The sequence below is a fragment of the Sinocyclocheilus rhinocerous genome, unplaced genomic scaffold (assembly GCF_001515625.1).
Source record: "Sinocyclocheilus rhinocerous isolate Xijiao unplaced genomic scaffold, SAMN03320098_v1.1 scaffold59, whole genome shotgun sequence".
NCBI lineage: Eukaryota > Metazoa > Chordata > Actinopteri > Cypriniformes > Cyprinidae > Sinocyclocheilus > Sinocyclocheilus rhinocerous.
In genome coordinates, this window is record NW_015654075.1 from 145362 (window position 1) to 170297 (window position 24936).

At 38.5% G+C, this 24936-nt stretch overlaps 2 protein-coding genes across 3 annotated transcripts; both read right to left on the minus strand.

Moving 5' to 3' along the window:
• Positions 1 to 9493: 9493 nt before the first annotated feature.
• On the minus strand, positions 9494 to 14436 carry LOC107716888 (voltage-dependent calcium channel gamma-4 subunit-like). 2 transcript variants are annotated; one of them, XM_016523494.1, is made up of 4 exons: positions 14164 to 14436; positions 12543 to 12626; positions 12203 to 12343; positions 9494 to 11272 (listed from the first exon to the last, which is right to left on the minus strand). In XM_016523494.1, exons 1-4 carry the CDS (start codon positions 14387 to 14389, stop codon positions 10740 to 10742), a joined length of 984 nt encoding a protein of 327 aa, XP_016378980.1. In that variant the 5' UTR covers positions 14390 to 14436; the 3' UTR covers positions 9494 to 10739. The 2 variants fall into 2 exon arrangements, with proteins under 2 accessions (XP_016378980.1, XP_016378981.1); XM_016523495.1 differs by having other exon boundaries at positions 10796 to 11232.
• Positions 14437 to 17219: 2783 nt separating this feature from the next.
• On the minus strand, positions 17220 to 21710 carry psmd12 (proteasome 26S subunit, non-ATPase 12). Its single transcript, XM_016523504.1, has 11 exons — positions 21509 to 21710; positions 21121 to 21180; positions 20902 to 21030; positions 19903 to 20010; positions 19706 to 19810; positions 19121 to 19270; positions 18851 to 18985; positions 18597 to 18709; positions 18323 to 18497; positions 17683 to 17760; positions 17220 to 17498 (listed from the first exon to the last, which is right to left on the minus strand). Exons 1-11 carry the CDS (start codon positions 21614 to 21616, stop codon positions 17289 to 17291), a joined length of 1371 nt encoding a protein of 456 aa, XP_016378990.1. The 5' UTR covers positions 21617 to 21710; the 3' UTR covers positions 17220 to 17288.
• Between the last annotated feature and the right edge of the window lie 3226 nt (positions 21711 to 24936).

Here is a 24936-nt window from a genome sequence, read left to right on the forward strand (position 1 = left end):
AAGGATAACGCAGTTACCTCCACGAATGCTTCCACGCCCACTCCGCCGGGTTGCCCACCAGGAGTGCAGTATGTCACCAGAGCAAAACGCACTTCCCTGATTCACTCTGTTCACACCTCTCTGGGCACTGGCCATCCAGGGGCCAACAGCACCATCTCGCTGCTGAAGGATCGCTTCTGGTGGCCCAACATGGCCAGGGATGTGAGAAGGTTCGTTCAGGGCTGTTCCGAATGTGCCATCTCCAAGAGCCCACGCCACCTACCATCTGGCAAGCTCCTTCCGCTGCCCATTCCCAACCGCCCTTGGTCACACCTAGGAGTTGACTTCATCACTGATCTACCAGCCTCAGATGGTAACACATGTGTTCTTGTAGTCATTGATCGATTCTCTAAATCTTGCCGTCTTCTCCCCCTCAAGGGTCTACCCACAGCCATGGAGACCGCTGAAATCATGTTTAACAACGTCTTCAGATATTTTGGGATCCCCGAGGACATTGTCTCAGACCGTGGTGCACAGTTCATCTCCAGGGTATGGAAGGCATTCTTTTCCCTCCTAGGTGTGACCATAAGCCTCTCCTTATGGAAAATTCAGGAAATCGGGTGTTTCCTTCGAATCTTCTGCCATGGCCACAAGAACTCTTGGAACCAGTTCCTAGGCTGGGCCGAGTACACGCAGAACTCTCTCCGTCAGCCATCCACTGGACTCACTCCCTTCCACTGCGTACTCGGGTACCAGCCTCCCCTATTCCCCTGGTCCGGGGAACCGTCGGATGTCCCTTCTGTCGATTACTGGTTCCGAGAGAGCGAGAGGGTCTGGGACGCAGCTCACCATCAGCTTCAGCGGGCAGTGCGCAGGGGCAAGACGACCGCAGACCTTCGAAGGGCTGAGACTCCATCTTACCAACCAGGCCAGAAGGTGTGGTTGTCAACCCGGGACATCAGGATGCGCCTGCCCTGCAAGAAGCTCAGTCCCAGATATGTTGGCCCCTTCACTTTATTGTATTTTTCTAACCATCTGTGTGAGTCTCCTTCCATAACAGCTACAGCTTCAAAGAGAGCAGGTGTAAAGTATCAGCTAACAATCACGTCTTTCTCATCTTTTTGCACAAAATAATACATGGTGATTTTGGCTTTTTTGCAGAGAGATTCATTCTGGAGGAGTTGAACTTGAAGCAGCAATACTTGCGTCTGGCAGTATTGCTTGCTTGAAGATGTAAATAATAGTTATTTATTATCATTTTTGTATTTATTTATTTAAGAAAATTTGTAAAAACATTTATAAGAACTTTTGTAAGAAAATTTATGAGGAATTTTGTAAGACAATTTATAAGGAATTTTGTAAGAATCATACATTTACATTTATATTCCACTATTCCCTTGTAGAGTTTTCTAGTACATTTCCCTGTTGCCCTTTAGGCTCCTGCAAAAGTCATTTCTATCTCCCTATCATGAACTCAGGCCAAACTGCCATCTGCTATCTCTGACATTTCAAAATGAATATGATTAATGAGCTGAGCCAAGATATTTAAAAACTATATATTTGACACTATATTTGTTCACCTTGAGATCAGTGCCTCCTGAGCATCAGAAATTCATGAGATTTTCCATGTTCAGACTTTCCTATTGTCCATGTGTACCAAGATATGTGAAATTTGGTAAATTATTAATTATAGTCCACACCTTTAAAAAATAAGATAGCATTTTATAATAAAAAAAATAAAATATATAAAATAAAATGTGGTAGCTCTGCATCTATTGGGAAAAAATGTAATAAAGAATTCTTGGCAATTTTGTAAAAGTTACAGTGTCCTTGTTACAGTGTAATTATACAATTAGGTACTGTGTAATATTAATTAACAGCATGTGTTTAGTACAGAGTTAGGATTAGGATTATATTTTGGCTTTTGGTTAATTGCATGCAATTTTACATAATTTACTGTTATTAATATAGGTGTAACATGAAATAAGAACACAGTAAAATAAAATAAGCAGTAAGAGCAAAAGTGCAATCATAATCATTTAGAAAAGTGGTTCTCATGTAATGATTGATTGATTGATTGATTGATTGATTGATTGATTGATTGATTAGAAAGTGCAAAACCATTTGTGCCCTCTATTCTGATCATCTGTTTTCAACATCATCATTATCCCCATTTCTTTTTCTGATGAAAAACAAGAGAAAAATAATAATAATAATAATAGTAATAATAATGATGATGATGATAATAAAACTGAATGAACATTTTGTAAGTAGTATATGCTGTTGTTATTTTCTCTATACATCTTTAATAAGTCATTTTAGTCATAAAAATGTTCACAAAATAAATAATTCATATTATAATGCAGATGTGATATGAAAGGAATATATTGCAATAAATCCTGTGATTTACTCTCAAAGCACATCCAGTTCATGTTTATTCACAGTGCATTATTCAGAGGTTCTGAAATCATTTAATTGTGTGGAGAAATAGGGTATTCCATTCCAGCACTAGGGCTGGGAACCACTGTCTCACAAGACATCAGGGAAGTAAAAAAAAAAAAATCTCACCATGTTGACATTGTGAAATGAAAACCTATTGGAACTAATCACCACAGTGGTTATTGCATCCCAACTGTGGAAAATCCATGCCTGTATTATTACTCTTCCATAATAGCATATATTTTGTTTTTTAAAGATCACCAGACTGACATCTCCAAGCATTCAGTGGATTCTGTCCTTGGCTTTAGGAATGCTGCATGCTGACTGGCTGCATATCCTGTAAATGGCATAATGTGAGTGCACGACAGTAAAGTTTTGCTTCATTAGATAAATGCTTACAACAGTGAACTGTTCTGCATCTAGGGTCCTTGTGCAAGTCATCCATGACACATTAGGAACCAGATGAACAAGTTAATCATATGTGACAAAATCATTTCCCTTAGGGTTTTTTATTCTCCATGATGCCAGATGTTTAATTTTGGCATGGAAAGTGATGGACAGAAGGAGTGAACAGTAGTTTTAGGCAACAACATTTTCTACTTAGAAAAACACCCATTTTTTGGGTAGTATGTTCCAGCTTATTCCATCTGACAATTATAATAAAGTTTCAATTCAATTTCCCTATAAAAATATATTTTATTTATATTTTTAGGTCATCAACAAACTTTTAATTCAATTTAATTTTAATGGCAAAAAGCAAACAACTATTTCTTGTGGCAGTGTTTCATTGTAACTGAGATGGCTTCTTTTAATGAAGTAATGCAAAACTAAATTGTCATCTATCGTCAAACATAAAGAAAGGGTCAAAGTATGCACATCCAAAAAAGTCTTGGCCAGGTGCAAGATCAAAAGGTATCAAATAATAGAAAAAAGATCTGCACACTGTTATTCTCCCTTATTCAAAAAAGTTAAAAATAGCAACGTTTCGGTCAAAGACCTTCGTCAGGCAAACACACATACATGCAAAGGCAATAGCTCAATAAGTACTCAGATTCAAACTGATTCAAACAATCTTTGATTGCTAACAGGTGTCATCAATTGGAACTCTTTTTGCATCTGAGTACTTATTGAGCTATTGCCTTTGCATCTATAGTCAAAACAATGTAATTCACTGAAACCATTTAATTCACATGGTTGGAACTAAACTCCGCAGGAAGGTAGGACTCCAGGAGCAAGGTTGGCTACCCCTGCCAGCAGAGGCGGACAGTAACTAAGTACATTTACTTGAGTGTTGTACTTAAGTACACTTTTTGAGTATCTGCACTTTACTTGAGTATTATTTTTTTCTGGAAACTTATGACTTTAACTTCACTACATTTGAAAGACAAATATTGTACTTTTCACTCCACTACATTTCTATCAAGATCCTCGAAGTAGAAAGTCGTTAGCACCTTTGAAAATCAGTGGGTGATTTTTTTCTTCTCTAAAACGTGACTTTCTTTTATCAGACAGTTCATCAGTAATCACTCTTGGGGCTACATGTGATTTCCCAGCATTTTTTGAGCACTGACCAGTTCCAAATGTGATATTTATTTACATCAATTCAATAATAATAAGTTAATATTGTGGTTTATATTAGACACAATATGTGTTTGTGTCACAATGTCTGATTTTGCTAAATTGTGTAAGTGAAAATATTACCTATAAAGTCACAGAAGAACTGTTGTGCATCTCCTAATAAAACACAAATATCTGTACTTTCACTTAAGTAATGGAGTTTTGTACTTTGTCTGCCTCTGCCTGCCAGAAAGAATACGTCACACACACACACACACACACACACACACATACATACATACATAGTAATCCATTACAGCAGTATTGTTACTGTGTCTCTGAGCTTTTTTAATAGATGCAAATAAAGTAAATGATTTGTTGAAAATGTAATAATAATAATAGTCTAAAATAATAATAATCTATAATAATATAATAATAAAAACAATAATTTTCTTAAACAGTCTCATTTACACTTTATTTTCAATTTCAGTATAACTTTACTATAATTACACAAATAAGTATTGAGTACGTAATTAGCTACAAGTACTTACTATATGGTTAAGTTTAGAGTTTAGGATTAGTTGCTTGTAATAATGCATAATTTACTCTTATTACTAATACTAGTTTGTATATGTAACGTGTAATTGTATCACCTTAAAATATAGTGTTACCACAGTCTTAATATTCTCTAAGCTCTAAACTAAGTGCATCTGGTTTATGGGACATTATAACTCTATTGCATGTCTGCTAAATGTAGTAAGGCAAGGCAAGGCATGGCAAGTTTATTTATACAGCACATTTCATACACAATGGTAATTCAAAGTGCTTTACATAAAAGAAAAGAATAATACAAGAAATTTAAAAACTTTGAAAATGATTTAAAAATTGATTTAAAAGGTTTAAAATGAATTTAAAACAGTTAAGAATAGAAAAAGATTATACATAAAATATAGTGCAATCTATATAGTGCAATCTATAAAAATAGTAACTTGTCATCACGTGACCTGTACTGGTCAAAATGTTTAGATGTTTTTTCAACATCAACCATGGAAATTATTGTTACATACAAATTTAATTTTGGTCCTTTTATTTATTTATTTATTTATTTTTTGACTGTCTGTTTTGTGTAGCTGAATGTTATTGTGTATCACACTGATCTGAGGTACAGATTTCAACAGCAGATAAAAGTTTACTGTGAATACTGGTCAATACTTTAGTAAGCAAAAAAAAAAATAAGCACATTTGTATTTATACACTATTTTTATTTTTGTATCAATGTGTTACACATAAACAGAAAACATTATGGAAGATACATGTATGTCTGACAATTTTTTTATTGTCAGAACTGAATCATTTTGCATGTGATAGTGAAAATAATGTTTAGAAGTTGTGAAGAGTATGACAGTTTCACCATGTGCATTTAGTCATTGTGTAAACCGTAGACAATTGTCTTGCCCCCTTTGTACACGTGCCAAAACACACAATTGCTTGAATTAGAAATTCAAATCTGGTGTGAACAAGAAACGTCTCGGTTACATATGTCATCCTCGTTCCCTGAAGGAGAGAACGGAGACATCACGTCGATGACCGAAGAATTGGGGATCTCACTAGAGAGACCAATCTTCTTTGAGTGTACACTAAACGAGCCAATGCATATTGGCATGCGATGATTGCATCCAGCTGCCACTGATCGCAGCACGAGTATAAATAGGCAGCAGGTGCAACGCATTCTCAGGTGACCCGGCCGCTCAGCGGTGGTACAGCAGCTGTGGCGACAGGATGTGACGTCTCCGTTCCCTCCTTCAGGGAACGATGGATACATACGTAACCAAGATGTTCCCCTTCAGTCGGTCACTTTCAATGTCACATCGATAACTGACGAATTGGGGATCCCTACCAAAGTGCCATGGATGCTGCCCCTTCCAGTGTCCTGTGCGAGCCTTCTGCGCCCCTTTGGGTGTAAGCTAGGGCTCGCAGCAGGAAGACCAGTCACTGTTGTCTTAGCACTACCCACTCAGTGAGATTGGATAACACTGGGAAAACATACTCATTCCACTTGAAGCAGGAACTTTGCGGAAGCCCCATCCTTTCCGAAGGAGGTTTCGGAAGCATTTACACATATAGGTAACTGTTTAGATACATATGGAAGATTAAGAGGTGGTTGTAACCCTCTTGAGGAATGGCAGAGAAGTCTGCCGCAGAAACACAGGCTTCAAGCTATAATAATAATAATATGTTTAATTTATATAGCGCCTTTCCCAAGCTCAAGGACGCTCTACAAGGTACACCAAAGCAGCAAATATTGATTACAAAGAAACAATTTCATTGGACATTTGCCCAATTCAGTTACAAATAATGCAGTTGCATATAACACAGATTATGTAGTAAAGACAGATATAGAAAACAAAACAGACAAATACATAATGTAAATTAGTGATAGTGTTGATTAAACAAATACGTTTTAAGCTATACCGTGGAGAATACACATATGGGATCCACATAGATCACTACATATGGCACCCAGCCCTATACCGGTTCTCACGGATTCATTGAGTGAGGGCCTGGCACCAGATGCTCCACCACGTCTGGCTGCCGAGGGTGATGGAGGTGCTTGACAGGGTCTACAGTACGGACACTCTGGAGCAATTTAGCAAGCCGACACTAAGCTGGGGCCTCTCGGTGCTTCTACCCATTTGAGGTGAGAACACAGGAGGATACCGGCTCAACACGAAGGTTATAGAATCTAGCAAATGTGTTGTGGGTCGCCTAACCTGCAGCTCTACAAATATCTGTCAGCAAGGCGCCATGAGTCAGCGCCCAAGACGATGCAACATTTCTGGTAGAGTGAGCACGCAACCTGAGCGGGGTCTTGTACAGGCCTTGCCCTGTGCCTGATAAGCCAGGGTGATGGCATTCACTATCCAGTGGGCCATCCTCTGCTTGTAGATGGCATTCCCCTTCTGCAGGCCTCCGTAACAGAAAAAGAGCTGTTCTGAGGTCCTGAAGCTTTGTGTCCGGTCCACGTACCATCTTAAGGCGTGGACAGGACAGAGCAAAGCTAGGGCTGGGTCTGCCTCCTCCGGGGGCAGCGCTTGTAGATTTACTATCTGATCCCTGAAGGGGGTAGTAGGAACCTTGGACACATAGCCGGGCCGGGGGCCTCAGGGTTACCTGGGAGTCAGCCAGATCCGTCGACCAAAAATGCATGCAGGTCCCCTACCTTCTTGATGGAAGCCAAAGCAACCAGGAGCAGAGTTTTCATTGTAAGAACCTTTAGCTCAACTGACTGCAAAGACTGCAAAGAATGGGCCCTGCTGTAATGCTCTTAGCACCAGATTCAGGTCCCAAGAGGGTATAGAGGGATGACGAGGACCTTCTCGCCTCCCTAGGGAACCTGATGACCAGGTTGTGCTTCCCTACCGTCTTCCCCTCTATGCAGTTGTGGTTGGCAGAAATAGCTGCAACGTAGACTTTAAGGGTGGAGTGAGACCGCATTCGCTCCAGCCCTTGCTGCAGAAAAGAAAGCACAACTGTGATCAGGCACCTCCAGGGGTCCTCTCAATGAGAAAAACACCACTCAATGAACAGGTTCCACTTCAAGGTTTAAGCGTGTGCCGAAGTGACGGTGTCCTCTATCTGTTGGGGTAGGTCACCTAGAACCTCCGAGTCCCATCCAGGGACCAGACATGGAGTTTTCATAGGTCCGCATGCAGGTGCCAGAGGGTGCCCCGTCTCTGGGAAAGTAGATCCTTCCTCAGAGGAATCTGCCAGGGAGGGGCTGTCCCGAGGAGCATCAGTTCTGGGAACCAGGTCCGGTTGGGCCAGTAGGGTGCAATGAGCAAGACCTGCTCCTCGTTCTCCCTGACTTTGCACAGTGTCTGTGGGAGAAGGCTCACTGGGGGGAACGCATATTTGCACAGGCCTTGCCCTAACCCTAACCCGACCTGTGGGACGTTTCTGGAGAGGAAAACAGGTCTACCTGAGTGGCTCCGAAATGTCTCCAAATCAGCTGGACCGTCTGGGGATGGAGTCTCCATTCTCTCGGGAGTGCAGCTCGTCAGCCACACGGTTGTGCAGACCTGGAATGTGGACGGCACAAAGCGACCTCAGATGCTTCTGACTCCAAAGGAGGAGGTGGAGAGCGAGTTGCGACATGTGATGGGAGCACAGACCACCTTGTCGATTAATGTACGCAACGGTTGCAGTGTTGCCTATACAGACCAGTACATCCTTGCCTCGTAAGCGCCCTTTGAGACGGTTCAAGGCAAGGCGCACTGCTAACAACTCTAGGCAATTGGTATGCCACTGCAGTTGGGGGCCCATCCACACTCCCGAGACTGCCCACCTCGGGGCTCGGCCATGGAGCCAGTGCTGAAGCGGTCTCATATGAAGCAGACCCAGCAATGTAGACTTTAAGGGTGGAGTGAGACCGCATTCGCTCCAGCCCTTGCTGCAGAAAAGAAAGCACAACTGTGATCGGGCACCTCCAGGGGTCCTCTCAATGAGAAAAACACCACTTGATGAACAGGTTCCACTTCAAGGTGTAAGCGTGTGCCAAAGTGACGGTGTCCTCTATCTGTTGGGGTAGGTCACCTTGAACCTCCGCGTCCCATCCAGGGACCAGACATGGAGTTTCCATAGGTCCGGATGCAGGTGCCACAGGGTGCCCCGTCTCTGAGAAAGTAGATCCTTCTTCAGAGGAATCTGCCAGGGAGGGGATGTCCCGAGGAGCATCAGTTCTGGGAACCAGGTCCGCTTGGGCCAGTAGAGTGCAATGAGCAAGACCTGCTCCTCGTCCTCCCTGACTTTGCAAGCGCTCTCATATGAAGCAGCCCCAGCAGCATGACTGCTGCTGCAGCTGCCATACGCCCAAGGAGCCTCTGAATTTTTTTCAGTGGGACCACTGTCCTGCCTTTGAATGAATTCAAGCAGTTCAACACCGACTGAGCACGTTCCTCTGTGAGGTGTGCTGTCTGTTCGACCGAATTTAACTCCATATCGAGAAAAGAGATCCTTTGCATCAGGGAGAATTTGCTCTTTTCCCAGTTTACCCGAAGACCCAACTGGCTGAGGTGCCTGAGCACCAGGTCCCTGTGCTTGCACAACTGATCCCGAGACTGTGCTAGTATGAGCCAGTTGAGGAATGCGAACACCTTGCTATCTCAGGGGAACAAGTGACCCCTCCTCAACTTTTGTGAAGACACAGGGAGACAGGGACAGCCGGAAGGGCAGGGCCTTGTACTGATATGCTCGTCTTTCGAACGTGAACCACAGAAATGATCTGTGGCACGGAAGGATCAAGACATGAAAGTACGTGTCCTCCAGGTGATCGCTGCAAACCAATCTCGGGGATGGATGCACCCGAAGATGCGTTTCTGTGTTAACTTTTTGAAAGGTAGCCCGTGAAGGGACCGGTTCAAGAGACGCAGGTCCAAGATTGGTCGTAACCCACCGCCTTTCTTGAGCACAATGAAGTAGGGGCTTTAAAACCTTGACTTCATATCGGCTGGAGGGACCGGCTCTATCGCATCCTTCGCCAGTAGGACTGCGATCTCTGCATGCAAGACATGAGCATTGGCTGCCTTTACTGATGTGAAGTGGATGCCCCTGAACTTGGGGGGATGCTGGGTGAAATGAATCGCATAGCTGAGTCTGATGGTCCAAAGGAGCCAGCAAGACGTGCTGGGCAGTGCTAGCCAGGCTCTCAGAAACCATGCAAGCGGGACCAGCGGAACCACTGACGTACCTGCAGAGGGGCAGCAAGGTGGAACTCAGGGACCCGACTTGGGCGGCTCGTGGGCGGTCCAAAGCGGGGTCTGAGTGTGCAGTGCAATATTTACCAGGTTCCACGTTTGGGCAGAGGGTGTGTGAGTAGGGCCTTTGATAGTGCTCTCGAACCGCCCACTGCTGCCCGCTGCGGCCGGCGGACGGGTGGAGGCAGCAGCTGTAGCCTCGGAGGGGTAGCCGTCACTGTGATCCTCAGATAGCACGAGCTACTGCCTGAAGTAGTCCTCCCCTGACTTCTGCCAGGAAGAGAACTAAATCGAGGCAAAGGCACCGCAACTCTGAGATGGTCGTGTTCCCGCAATGAGAACATGACTCATCCACAAGCGCAAACTCAGCGTGCTTAATGCCCAGGAACGTGAGGCAGCGATCGTGACCATCACCCAGCGTCAGGTAATGACTGCATCCAGAAACGTGAATGTGAATGCTGTTTTAGGGAAAAAGGCCCTTTTAGCATGCTGAAGCACACAGGGGAGATGGGGGTATGCTGCAACACAAACAGGGGGTAGTGCAGCCTGATGTGGGCAATCCACTCGGACACAGGAAAACAAATACTGCTGTAGCGCTGTTCCAACAACACAAAGAAGCTCCCTTGGAGTGAGCTGAACTCGTCTCGTTCACAGAAGAGGCATGGTAAGAGCAGAACGATTGATACCGCTCAGCTCCGAAGTGAAAAGCTGAGTATGCGTTGCACCTGCTGCCTATTTATACGGCAGCCGGATGCAATCATTGCATACCAATATGCATTGGCTTGTTTAGTTTACACTCGAAGTAGGTTAGTCTCTCTAGCGAGATCCCCAATTCGTTGGACATCGATGTGACATCGAAAGCGACCGACTGAAAGGGAACTAATTGTTCAGAGAGCTGTTGTTTTGAACAAAATAAAAGAAATCAATAATTCTCATTTGAGAATTGAACCAAAGTGATTGAGTAAAACTGTAAATAATTATAAATGCATCACGTAACTGCAAACTGCATTTTTACACAGGAGTGATCCTGCGATTCAGACTGTCCTTCACATCTTTAGAAACACGGTTGTGGACTTGCAGAAAGTTGGGATGTTCAAAATCAGTGTTATAGGAGGCCAGAGAACCTGCCTTTAGTGGATGTTCTCTCCCCACCGTATACATTAAAATGTCCCCCAAAGGCAGTGAGGAGCCGGTGATGCTAAGTGTGGCAAGGGAAGTGTATTTAGATGGCTCTCTGGACTGAGAACAGGACTGAGACCGTTGTTGTCTGTAATGGTAACTTGGAATGCTTGTGTAGGGAGAGGATGAAGGGGAAGGGACAGTTTTAACAAACTCAAAGTGTTTGAAATGAGCCTCTTTGTTCTTTTCAATGTAGATGTTGACGGCCAACACACCGATGACCTCCGCCACAATGAAGGAGAGTACACCTGAGTAGAAGGACCATCCATAGCTGTACAGGTTTTTCTTATCTTCTCCTTTCTTATCAATAGGGTCTCCGGCATTACTGGAGATGTAAACAATGATGCCGATGATATTGCTAAGGCCTGATGAAAAGTAACAAATATATATATATATAAAAATTTCTAATTGGATTACTCACATAATCTAGACATAATCTTGTCAAATCATGACTAAATGTGAGCCTGGACCACAAAACCAGTCTTAATGTAAATTTTTCGAAAATGAGATGTATATATTATCTGAAAGCTGAATAAACAAGCTTTCCATTGATGTATGGTTTGTTAGGATAGGACAATATTTGACCGAGATACAACTATTTGAAAATCTGAGGGTGCAAAAAAAAAAAATCTAAATATTGTGAAAATCACCTTTAAAGCTGTCCAAATGAAGTCCTTAGCAATTCATATTACCAATCAAAACTGAAGTTTTGATATATTCACGGTAGGAAATTTCCAAAATATCTTCATGGAACATGATCTTTACTTAATATCCTAATGATTTTTGGCATAAAAGAAAAATCTATAATTTTGACCCATACAATGTATTTTTGGCTATTGCTACAAATATACCCGTGCTACTTAAGACTGGTTTTGTGGTCCAGAGTCACAAATTTTTTCTTAATTCCAAGCTGAGAATCTTGACAGTTCTCATAGAATGCACTTTCATAATGTCTGCTACAGTCATGCAACAATTATTTTATTGAAAATCTTTTTTATGTCTTTTTTAAGTTGATTGAGCGCATCATTAATGAATTAATCGAGTTAAAAAGACATGTTATGCATATATGCACTATTTCAAAGATATTTTTGCAGAAAACATGCAGAAAATTAAATTAGCAAAATTAATCTTAAAAATGTATAATGTATTTATGTCTTGTTTCTTTACCTCCATGCATGTATGGCAATTCTGCTTTTTTAATTAAAAATATATTGATATGCTATAATTACTAAACTTGTGATTTGTGATTGAAGACTCCTGAAAGTTAAGAATACTGTTAATGGCAAGTGCTATACCTGCAGATACAAATAGGATTCCTGCACTCAAGAGAATGTTATTCCTGCTGCTATAAATCTGGCCCAGCCCGACACAAAGTCCCCCCAAAAGAAGCAGGATGGTACTCAGGATGGAGAAGAGACTGGATGCTCGCACTAATCCTGCAACACACAAAGGCATAGGCAATCATTATAGGCATTATACACACACACTAGCTAACATTATTACACATCATATTGAAACAAATGGCCTATACAGATAAAATAAATTTAATTCTTCTTTAATTCTTTATTTTTTCATACAGACCAGTGGTGGAATACCACTTTGAATCGTTCTTTATGATGAAGAAAATGAACTCACGGAGGAGATACTCTGAGCTGTCTGTGTCATAGTCATTATCCACAGAAAAATGATTGATCCAATAGCAGCTCCCATTGTTGATCCCTGTGCCAAACATAGGTGATGCTGAATTTTATGTAATGAAACTATGATGTTTCAATTGAGTGTGTTTCGCTCTTCTATGTATTCATATACATTTACTATTAAAAGAAAATCTGACACATTTGTCCCAAAAGCAGTAAAATTTGTTTAATACAATCATGTTCCGATGGAACTGCTCCATACCAATTTATTTCATTTAAAGATTGCACTACCTTACAAGATAAACATAATTCCAGTTGTTTAGACCCACTGTTTAGACCTAGCTTAGTTTATATATTTCTCTTTTTTATATTTCTTTTGTGTGACCTCACTCCAAAATGTCTCTTAATTTATTATTAAACTTTTATTTAATCTTAATTAATATTAATATTACTTTATGCAAATATATATGACATTTTGTTAAATATCTATGCCACAAGTATTTTCTTGTTTCCATTTTCATCATCTTTTACCATCTGCTTTCTCGGTGACTTTCTTTAAAGTCACATCTAAGGACAGAATAAATTATTAATTATTATTATTATTAACTATCTCAAATAAACAGCCAATATTGTGTGTGTGACATGCATTGTCAAAACTGTTCTTCGGTATTTCTACCTGAAAATTCATTTGATGGTCAACGTTTTAAAAGGATTATTTAAAAGACAAATGAAAGAGCCTCTGGTGCAATCCTGCCTTTTGAAGCTAGACTCTCATTAATGCACAAGAGAAGAAAGAATAGTTTTGCAGTTATTTTTGACTGAGATTTGTTTTGAAAAGTAAAAGGACTGATTTAAAAATTCACCGGCATGTAGAACTTAAAAGATTTTTAATTGGGCAGCATTTTCAACACTACTAAATACATTTTAGTATATTATATGAATATGAATTTGTAGCTGTAAAGTTTACACATTACCAGTATTTTGAGGGTTTAGTGACTGATTAAATCCGTGCACATAATATGTAAAGTTTTCATTCATATCATAGTATATGATTTTAGATTCTAATTCCTTTTTTTCTTTTGGAATCTTCATTTTCAAGGCCCTACATCGTTCAGTCCCAGAGATATGGCAGAATTTATTAATTCAATACATTCTTCCTTCTTCCTTAACTGTGTGTCTCTTAAATCCATTAAGCATTTCAAATGCATTTAATAAGACCACTCCCCTAGAAATTACAACTTTTATTTCTATTTGCAACTACTAGTCTACATATTAAAATTCTGCCCATCCATCTACCTTCGATACAGCAGATCCTCCAAAGTCCAGAATGCGTGAGATCTCCTCGTGTTTTCGTTGGCTGCTGCGTAGTATATGATTTTAGATTCTAATTCCTTTTTTTCTTTTGGAATCTTCATTTTCAAGGCCCTACATCGTTCAGTCCCAGAGAAATGGCAGAATTTATTAATTCAATACATTCTTCCTTCTTCCTTAACTGTGTGTCTCTTAAATCTATTAAGCATTTCAAATGCATTTAATAAGACCACTCCCCTAGAAATTACAACTTTTATTTCTATTTGCAACTACTAGTCTACATATTAAAATTCTGCCCATCCATTTACCTTCGATACAGCAGATCCTCCAAAGTCCAGAATGCGTGAGATCTCCTCGTGTTTTCGTTGGCTGCTGCGGGGTGTGGGTTTCATCTGTTGCGTTGGTCGTGTTACAGATGTGAGCTCTAGAGTAGAGCCAGAAGTCGGTTCCGATCGCGACAGTCATCAAGCTGATCGCTACGAACGCGCCCAGGCTCGTCAAAACAATCTGAACGCCACGATCACACCAAGCCATGACAGCGGAGACTGGACTGAGCGCATCAAGACAACTTCACAATACATTTCACATACCTCTTATGCGTGTCTAAATTCAGTCACGCATGATGACTGAATCACGTCAAACTTTTTTTTTTTTTTTTTCGTTTCATCCGCTCAAATGAACGCAGGTTTTATCGAGAAAATAAATTGTGAAAGTAAATATAAATAAAAATAGAATAGTTGATTTTGTACATTATATCAACGACACTTTTTTTAAAACTAAAAGTCATATACACATTTAGCTATACATTAGCTACAGTTGAAGACAGAATTATTAGCCACCCTATGAAATTTCAGTTCTTTTTCAGATATTTCCCAAGTGATGATTAACAGAGCAAGGGAATTTTAACAGTATTTCTTATTATATGTTTCATCTGGAGAAAGCTTTATTTCAATTTGCCTGGAATAATATATATATATATATATATATATATATATATATATATATATATATATATATATATATAAAATCGCTCTGTTTAATATTATTAGCCCTCTTGAGAAATTATCTTTTTGATTGGCTATGGAACAAACCGCTGTTGTCCAATGACTTGCCCAACTAACCTAACTTGTCAAATTAACCTAATTAATCCTCTAAGCCTTTATATTGCACTGTAAGATGAGGATCTTGCAAAACAACTAGTAAAATAATATGTACTACTGTCATAATGGCAAAGACAAAAAAAAATAGTTTAGACTCGAGAAAAATAATTGTCAATGCTCACAAAGGAGGAGAAGCATATACACATTTATCAAAGCGTTTTCAAGTGTCAAGAACAGCCGTGAGAAGAAGTATTATCAAGAAGTTTGAAGAGACCTACACAGTGGAGAACAGAGACGGGAAGTGAAAGATTTCAGAAATTTTATAAAGAAAACTAGTGAGAGTGGTTTCTAAAAAGGCCCAAGAACAACTGCCAAGACATTAGTGAATGATTTAGCCAAGACTGGGATTGAGATCTCAATGAAGATGTCAGTAGAGGCCTGCACAGGAATGGACTGCGAGGTTGCAGACCAAGAAAAAATCCACTTCTGAAGAAGAGACACCTCCAAGCTAGACTGAAGTTTGAAGGACAACCTGGAGAAAAACTATGCATTCTAGAAACGTGTCCTTTGGTCAGATGAGACAAAAATAGAGCTCTTTGGCCATAGTTTTGCCTATGTTTGGAGAAAGAAGGGACAGGTGCTCAACCCAAAGAACACCATCTCCAGAGTGAAACATGGCAGTGGGAGTATAATGCTGTGGGTATGTTTCAGTGCGTTTGGAACTGGGAATCTCGTCAGGGTCAAAGAAATCATGAAAACAGAAGACTACGAGAAGAATTTGAAAGACAACCTCAGGCAATCTGCAACAAAACATGGTTTGGGTCGACGTTTTGTCTTCCAGCATGATAGCAGCTCAAAGCATACGTCATTTCTGGTGTAGAACTACCTCCAAATGAGCAAAGTGAACGTCCTAGACTGGCCTGCACAAAGCCCAGACTTGAAACCAATAGAAAATCTGTGGGGCAACCTGGAGACCAGAGTCCATGCTAGGAGACCAACAAATCTGGAGGAGCTTGAGAGATTTGCTAAGGAAGACTCCTCAGGAGACATGCCTGAAACTTGCTGAGAACTACAACAAATAACTAAAGACTGTTATCAAGAACAAGGGATACACCATTGACTATAAACATCAGAGGGCTAATAATTTTGACCTGTAGACTTTTTTATTCTTGGTTATAATTTTGTTTCTATTTGTATTACAAACGTTCCAAGCTTCCTAAATAAACTATTATGTTTAGAAATGCTGTGTTGAAAAAATCTTCTCTGTTAAACAGCACTTGGGAATTATTTAAAAAATAATGAAATATTTTATAGGGGGCTAATAATTTTGTCTTCAGCTGTATATACATTTTTACCAAGAAGGGTTTCTTACCCCAATAGGGACCATCTTAGCCCTTATCCCTATCATTTTAAAGAGACATAGAGAACGGCCCCAATGGGTATTTTCAGATTTAATTTAATTTTTTATTTTTTTTGTTATAACCATTGTAAACTTAACCTTCCAATTTAAGCGATGCAGATGTATTTGTACCGTACAAATACATCTGCATCACTTAAATGGGAAGGTTAAGTTGTACGCCGACCTCTACAGTGCTTATGCTTAAATTAATAATAAACATTTAATAAATTAAACTACATTTCATGAAACTACATGATTAACATGGTCACGTGGTCAGGCTAGACGTGCAGAACCGAAAATTGGGTCTCCACCAACGACCCATTTCAAGATGCACGTAAACTGAAAATGTACAATGCATTCAGTGGTTACAACTGATTATATATGTTTTTGTTATTTTATTTATTTTTTTCTATTGGAAAGACTTTTTAATTTGTGGAACCAAATAAACAAACTTAAATCTAGCACTGTCTACTGGAAGCTTAAGCATTCTTTAATGCAAAAGGTATATCAAGAAAATCAAGAAAGTATTGTTTGCAATAATACAAATTTAAATAATCCTAAACAAACTGTACAACCTTGCCTGAATTTTCTCTGAATGGTAAATTAACAAACCAAGAATTATTTCCAAAAAACTTTAATGTGGAGGCTGGAGCAACATCAGAATAGTATGCATTTTTTTCAGTAATGTTTAAATGTAATACAAGGCATTTACTTAATACAATGGGAGGGATGGGAGGCTTCATATGGAGTTTAGAGTGATTTTTTTTTGGACATAAACTACTGCCAGAGGTCACAAACACAATAGTGCAGGCCACATTGTTGTCAATAACATAATTTAAACAGAAGCATTAACAGCAAATCTTTATTTAACATTTGTTTAATCAAATGTTTCACGGTGAAAAAAAAAAGTGTACCAAAGACTCCCTGACAGGCTCTACTGGAGGTTGTGGATCATCTCTTCCTTGGCAATGAGATGAGTAGTTTTGTTGACAAGAGACATGAGAGAGTTCAGTTTTTGAGACCAGTCATTCAGAAGATCGTTAGGGTCCTTAGGCCGCTGGAAATTAATGATACCAGCGAGGCGGTCCACTTTCGCATAGATGGTCTTATTGACCACCAGGTTAGATAAGAACTCTTCTGATTCCTACAAGAAGAATAAATATTTAAGTTGTCAACATTTGTTGAAATGTTTTACATTTTGATTAGTTATTATTGAGAGAGAGAGAGATTGGGAAAAACATTAAAGCCTTGATTAATAGCCTTAAAAGAAAGAAAGAAAGAAAGAATAACATCAAGTAAGTTATATATTATTTCAGTACAGAACTCACATCAATAGAGAGGTCGAGCAGGGCTGCCATTCTCCCCATCGTGATGCTTGTGTAATACTTCGCCATTATTCTGATGTTCTGGTAATGGAGAGACAGACAGTTATTTATTAGCAGTGGAATAAAACGGAAAACACAAATCATGGTTCAAAACACAACTAAATTAGTACATTTCCCTTTATTGCCAAAAATGTATAACACTGAAATTAAGATGTTAAAGTAATAATATTATTCTAAAAACTAGTATTTTGCAAACTATGCAACCTTTAAATGCATTTTATAGCATTATAAGCCCTAACATGATCATCTTAAGTTTTGGTCTCATCCTCATACAAAGCTACTGCATGGCTTATATTTATATAAAGAGTCCATTAGTCCAAATTTATGACACTTTAGGTCTATTTTGAAGCTTGAAAGCCCCAGCGTCCATTCTGTGAAAACGCATGGAAAAGAGCAACTAGTACAACACTTTATAATCGTCCTTTTGTGTCCCATGGAAGTCAGTCATGGGATTTGAATAACTACAATAATAATTAATGAGAATTTACATTTTGTGTTGAATTATTCTTTTAAGAGCGTGACAGGCTAAAAACAGATATAAACAATTAGGCTTCCCATTTCAGCAAAAATTAGACCAACTCACATGTTCTACCACTCTGTTTTTCAGATCTTTCCATCTCTTTTCTCCCTCTTCTGAGTGGTTGAAGACGTCAGTGTCCGGAGTTTCCATGGAACCCTCCCTCAGTTCCTTTCCATAATCCTCCACTACAGATGACCAGCGCATCAGCTCCATGGTGGTGAATTGTTTCAGGAGATCCCTGCAAGGGAGTGACGAGAAAGGTAAACTCTTCTACCTAACATGCTTGCAACATCCCTGAACTCTTGCAGAAACTCCCAGTATGTTTTGGATCTTTTACCTGTATTTGGGTATTTCCTCCAGTTTCTTGTCAATGCTGATTCGATGAACTAAATCAGACTGTTCATTGTCATAGGGTGCCAAAATCACATAGAGCACTACACTCTTCAGAGCCTGAAAGATACATGGGACATTTTCAGTTTTAAATAAAACTAGATTGCAAATGAAGTGACAATGTTTTTTGCATTACTAAAGTAAGCAGCAAAGCTAAAAAGAATAAGCAAGACAAGAATTATAATGCCAATATAAAGGTACCTGCTGCCATTTGGAGGCGTCTTCCAGAATACAAGGAGTGTCATATATGGCTCTGTAATGTTTACATATGGACAGGTAGGAGCCCTCGTGCTGATCAACTTGAATCATCAGATTATAATATTTCAGTTTCAAATCCTAAACATTAAAGAAAATCAAACTGTTATAAAAATGGAATAACTAAACACACCACCCACAAAGATTATAAACTGACAAGAAATCAGAGTAAATAGAAGACTAGAACAGAAGTTCCTTCAGAAAGAGAATGACAACCTCACTGCCTTCCTCCTGGAAGAATTTAGTGCTGATCTTTTTGCTAATGATCTGTGTTCGAATGTAGTCCTTGACAGCAATGCACAGCCTCATCTGCTCCAGAATGAACTCAGCCTTCTCCTTCTTCTCCATTGATCCATATGTCTCCACCTGCAGAGGGTTAGAATGTTAAGAAATGTCTATTCAAACCAAGTGTGAATGCGCCAGGTTAAAGGAAACAAATTCAGGCTGAGAAAGTAAAAGTTGCACCAAGAGCACACTTTTAATATTAACATGATGATTACATAATAATCAACATATGGCATGCTTGTTTATCAGGAAATGTGCTTCTTAAATAAAATAAAATAAATTAAACTAACTTTTTAGTTTGTACACTCCAAGATCATATATAAATACATTAAACATTGCACATAAAAAAAAACAACGTTATAATTGTATAATATGAAAAGAAATTAAATATAAATATTAGATGAAAAATTAAATCTGAAAATGAACATCAGAAATGTTCACATAATGAATATTCACATTTAGTTTGAATAGGCCTTAAGAGCACGAAGGCAGATCAAATCTCTCGCTAACACTCACCTGCAGTTCCTGCAGAATGGATGCAGCCTCTTTCACGTCTCCATTTTGCTCTTTTATATGGGCCAATGTTTTAGACAGCCTGGCACGCTCAATCTCTACATATATCTACAAATATATGCAGCATGAATAAAGTGTAAAGCTCATAGGAAATAGATCTGGTACACAGATAAAGCTATAAAAACAGTGGAAGTGGAGACCTTTCCTGCAGTGACGGTGCGTAGTGTGTCAATGAGTCGGAGTTTGATTGACAGGTCAGTCACAGCATCAACATATGTATAACATTCCTGTACCATCTTTGCAACAGCCTTTAAAGGAAAATTAAGAGAATGTTATAACCACCTACGTCATCCTAGGAAATAGGGCTGCACGATAAATCGGATGCGATATTTAATGCGCATCTTGTCAGTAAAGCCGCTTCTGTAATCAGCGGTAAATCTCCATCACGTGCGTGCTTTCACATGAAGCAGCATTTACTACACAGAGCCGTTGTTCACAGACAAGCTGCGCAAAAGAACGTGGTTTTGCGCAGCTTGTCTGTGAACAACGGCTCTGTGTAGTAAATGCTGCTTCATGTGAAAGCACGCACGTGACGGAGATTTTCAGATCTTCCTAGTAGGGTGCAGCCCTACTAGGAAACCAACAACAAAACAAGATATTAAGAAAATTAGAGATCAATAATTTTTACTTGTTGATTTTTCTTAGTTAACCAACTACTGCATGTGACAAAAATAACGGCAAGAATAACTTAATATCAGTGGAAATGGGCTAAAAATTACTATGAAAATAAATCACTGATTTCTCCATTTTATGCCATCTTCATGACCTTCATCTTCACTACATCACTTTACCAAAAATGTCCAGCTATTGTTTTATATTTCACATATGTAATGTAACATTATAATTATACATGAAATATGTTGCAAAAAAAAAAAAATGTTGGCACACTGTATGGTCCAAAGACATATGGTTACATACTGTAAGTTGTCAGAGCTGTTTTACTCAATTGCTGTTCTTGTCCTTGGTATTACTCTCATTTATTATCTCTGCATATTCTCCATACTACCCAAATAATAATAAAACACATTTTGTAGATATGTTTTTAAACTGACAGGCTGGTACAGGTGATCGAAGGAGTTTTATTAGGCATCATGAGCTGAATCCCTGGCTCCATGATATGTTCAAAACAGTATTCCTACCTGCTTCAGCTGGCTTCTTCTCTTAGACAGTAGCATGATGTTTTCATTCAAGGCATCCCAGTCTTTGGCTTCATAGCATAACTGAACTATAGCCACCAAGATCCTGGAGGTGGACACCATATCTGAAGCCTGGACAGAAGTGACACATGCAAACAATACAGAGCATTTTAAGAGCTAATAAATTCAATCTAGATGAAATTATCACAGTGAGACACTTACAGTTCTTGTTTGCTTCTCTAGTGACAGCAGACTTTCGATGGCCTCCTGCAGTCTGCCATCCTTAAAAACAAAAACAGAACATTATGTTAGGGTTTTTCTTCGCATGTTAAAGCTTAAGGTCAAATCATTGTGCATTTCGCAGTAACTGTTTTTTCAGAGATGAAATATGAATGGTGAAGTATCTATGGCTAAAAACCCAGTCAAATGTCTACTTACACAACAGTTTCCTGAGAAGTTTATGTATGCATAACAAAAAAAACTTTGTTTTCAATTAAACGTGCTACAGAGGTTTATAATAAACACATCATTCATATAGTTTAATTCTGGAATGCTTTGATGAACGTTAGCTTTAGCACGCAGCATGACTCAGCCGCTCATTCACACTTACTCTGGCCATTTTCTCACACTCAGGCAGACGCTGATCTACATTAGCACTGTAGTCAATCTCCATCTTCACTATACGTCCATCTGATCGTTCAGCTCTGTCCTCAGACATTATTACTGCTTGTAATAGGAAGAATTCACGGTGAATTTGATAACTACAACTCCCTGTTAATCTTCTTCTTCTTCTTCTTCTTCTTCTTTGACGCTTGGCTGGCAAACCCGCTTTTGGTACATATTCCGCCACCTACTGCTAAGGAGTGTGGATCGTTGATGTTGATGGGGGGAAAAAATACATAATCTCTCTTAAATCCTGTTTATTGATCCTGTGTCTTTTAGATATTTTAACAGTATATTGAACACTCTTACATCTTTATTTAACAGATTTCTCTATGAAAGCTGTATTCCTATATTTCTAAGAACTCTAAAATCTCTAATCTCTAAAACCCCTATTAGTTGTTGTCTTTCATTCTCATATCATTTACATTTTATTAGAACATGCTCGACTGTTTCAGGTTGCTCACATCTGACACAACATCCGGATTCATGTTTTCCAATGATATGTAATGATGACTGATTAAGTGCAGTGTCAAATTCAGTGTCTTCTCTTCTGCTTCCAAAACTTCTCCTGTCACATCCAACTAATCTCTGAATAGGCCTATAGATGGCGTCCTTTGCTCTCAATATCCTTTTTTTCCCCCTCACAATTTTTTTACAGCTCCTTTTTTGTGTTTTATAAACTGATATTATAATTAGACGTTCTTTTTGCTATTCTGTACTTATATTTTGGTATGTATACTGATGGTGATGCTGTGTGTCCTGTATATGGATCTTTAGATCCATCTGTATATAATGTAATTGATGATAAATATTTCTGATCCAGGTATTTAGAAACTACTGTATCTTTAGGTTCTATTCTAGCTTTATCTTTATCATTCATTAGAAGCTGAAAGTCAACTACAGGCATTGGAAATAACCATGGTGGTGTTGCTGGCAGCACTACAGTTGGGCAAACAACACAGTTACTTATTTCAATTTGATGAGCCTCTTTATTTGCTTTCCATCCAAAGCTGTTTAAATTAACATATTCATGTTCCCTGCTATTTTTTTTAGCACTGTTTTAACTGGGTGTATTTCTGAATGCCCCCTTTATAGTCGCCCAATATACCAATTTCAATTTTAATCTACAAAGCTCCCATGGCATCTCACCCATTTCTACCTGTAGTGCTGATATTAGGGGATGTTTTAAATGCTCCACAGCATATTCTTAAGGCTTGATTTTGTACTTTATTTACTTTTTCAAGCAGAGATGCTGAAGCTGATGTGTAAATCATACATCCATGATCTACTGCAGACCTGTGCAAATCTTCTTCTTTTTTTTCTCGTATGGAGTTTGTTTGGCAGTTGGCAAACCAGCTATTTTTGCATTACCGCGAATAACTGGACAGGAGTGCAGAGTGTCGAAAGAAAGGTGTTTGGTACGTGTGTCGTATTTAAATATTCTAAAACTTTAATGTACAGCTCCGAACCAATGATTTGAAACAAAAAAAATCATACAAGTTTGGAAACCAAAGCAGTGTTTCTGAAGTGTCCATAGCCTACCAGATTGAATTGTAAATAATTGTGGTTAAACAAAAAAGTTTGTAACTCTCTAAAGAAGTGACAGATAAAAAAGATTTTGTATAACACCCCTGTCACTGGACACTTGCAGAATAATGAACTCAACAATGGCATTGACAACTAAAATGTTTAGCTTTCGTATAAAGTTGCATTAACACCACTAGTTATACCTATAAGTCCAAGACGAGACTTATATTAGCAATGGCTGTTTGTTTCCTAAAAGCATTGTAATCCTACAATGATAGATCCTACAAAGATCATAGAATCCTATAAAGATCATATAAACCACTGGCACCAATGGTCTCTACAATCTACTGTGGCTTACTATTTTTTATGAGAAATGAGAGCCCAACATGACAGTTGCTGAGCACATCTTTAATACAGTTTGCCAATTAATTCTGGCTATTGTGCTGTTATGCTGTATTTTAATGATGCAGGGTGTCAGTATTTTATCCTCCCTCATTATATGTGTAAACAATAATTATTTAATAGGCTGGACTCAGCTTTACAAAGAGTCACATTCACAAATATATCATGACCAAAAGAGTCTATAATAGCCTAGTGCACATTGTCAATGTCATCTTGTCATCTTTTTTTTACCACAGCGAGTCATATAAAAATGAATGAATAAATTAATTAATTAATGAATTAATAATCTTCTTAGCAAACTAAAACTCTATGATTGGGACTACCACCAATTAATTTGTATTCAGTATTATTTATTTATTTATTTATTGCATATATATACATACGCATACTATAACCTTTGCCAAACTTGTAATGCGGGGAAATAACTGTTGCATGCAAAATGTGGGACACAAATATTACATTATTGGCAATTAGTTCATGCATAAATGTATTTGCATATTACACTGAATAAAATATATCAGATTAACATTACTTATTGTATGACTTTAATTGTTGGATACAGACAAAAAGGTCAAGATGAGGTAAGATAGACCAAAAACATTTAAAGGGTTTAAAGTTTGCTGATTTAGATAAAAATCTATCTAATATTTCTCCTAAGGTGAGATTTGAGCCTCTGATACTTAAAAAATAAATAAATAACTATACACCAAAGTGGACCGCATTTGTTAAATGTGCCATTTTATACAATTTACAGCCTATAAGGGCACCTACTTTAGAGTACCTACCCCCTGTTCTAGTATTTGCTTGTGGAGGTTTTTAAGACCTCAGGAAGTTTTTTTATTTTTTATTTTTCAGTGTGGAATGGGTCAGAAATGCAGATGGTATAGAGAGTGTAAAGGAGAGAGAGGAGCAATTATTTTAAATATACACCACCGGTGAAGACTGGTTCCTCTCAAGGTTATTTTCATCACTACTATCATCCTGGAAGAGTTTTGGTTCCTTCCTTGCCATGTCAAATTGAAACTCTAATTGAAACTATTGCAGCACTTATTTCACTAAAACTGTATTATCCTCTCTAGAGCTGATTTATTATACTTGGACTTGACGTTTTCTTTTAGTTTTTGGTGCCCTTTGTATTCCCAGTAAAGATCATGATGTCACTGCGTTAAAATGCTAAACTATATCAATTTTAAAGGTGTCATAAATAACAGCAATTGAACTTGAAGCATAAATAATTGTAAAAATTTTACCTCATTTTAAACCACCATATATATATTTTTTTCCTATGTCCCCATGCAGGCTCATATTTCATTTTCATGATACAACAGTTATGAGGGATTTTTTTTCCAGTTTTATCACATTGATGGGTTCTCTGTAATGTATAGATTTTTTTTCAAATATTAAATTTAATGTAGCAATTATAATAAAAGTTCTTATGTCTTTCAA

Coding starts and splice junctions, on each gene's coding strand:
- LOC107716888 (XM_016523494.1), bottom strand. CDS start 14,389: ATGGCTTGGTGTGATCGTGGCGTTCAGATTGTTTTGACGAGCCTGGGC. Junction 12,344..12,542: donor CAGCTCAGAGTATCTCCTCC/GTGAGTTCATTT, acceptor TGTGTGTTGCAG/GATTAGTGCGAGCATCCAGT. Junction 11,273..12,202: donor AATCCTATTTGTATCTGCAG/GTATAGCACTTG, acceptor ACTTTTCATCAG/GCCTTAGCAATATCATCGGC.
- psmd12 (XM_016523504.1), bottom strand. CDS start 21,616: ATGTCTGAGGACAGAGCTGAACGATCAGATGGACGTATAGTGAAGATG. Junction 21,031..21,120: donor TAGAGAAGCAAACAAGAACT/GTAAGTGTCTCA, acceptor ACTTCTGTCCAG/GCTTCAGATATGGTGTCCAC. Junction 17,499..17,682: donor TGCTCGACCTCTCTATTGAT/GTGAGTTCTGTA, acceptor TTCTTCTTGTAG/GAATCAGAAGAGTTCTTATC.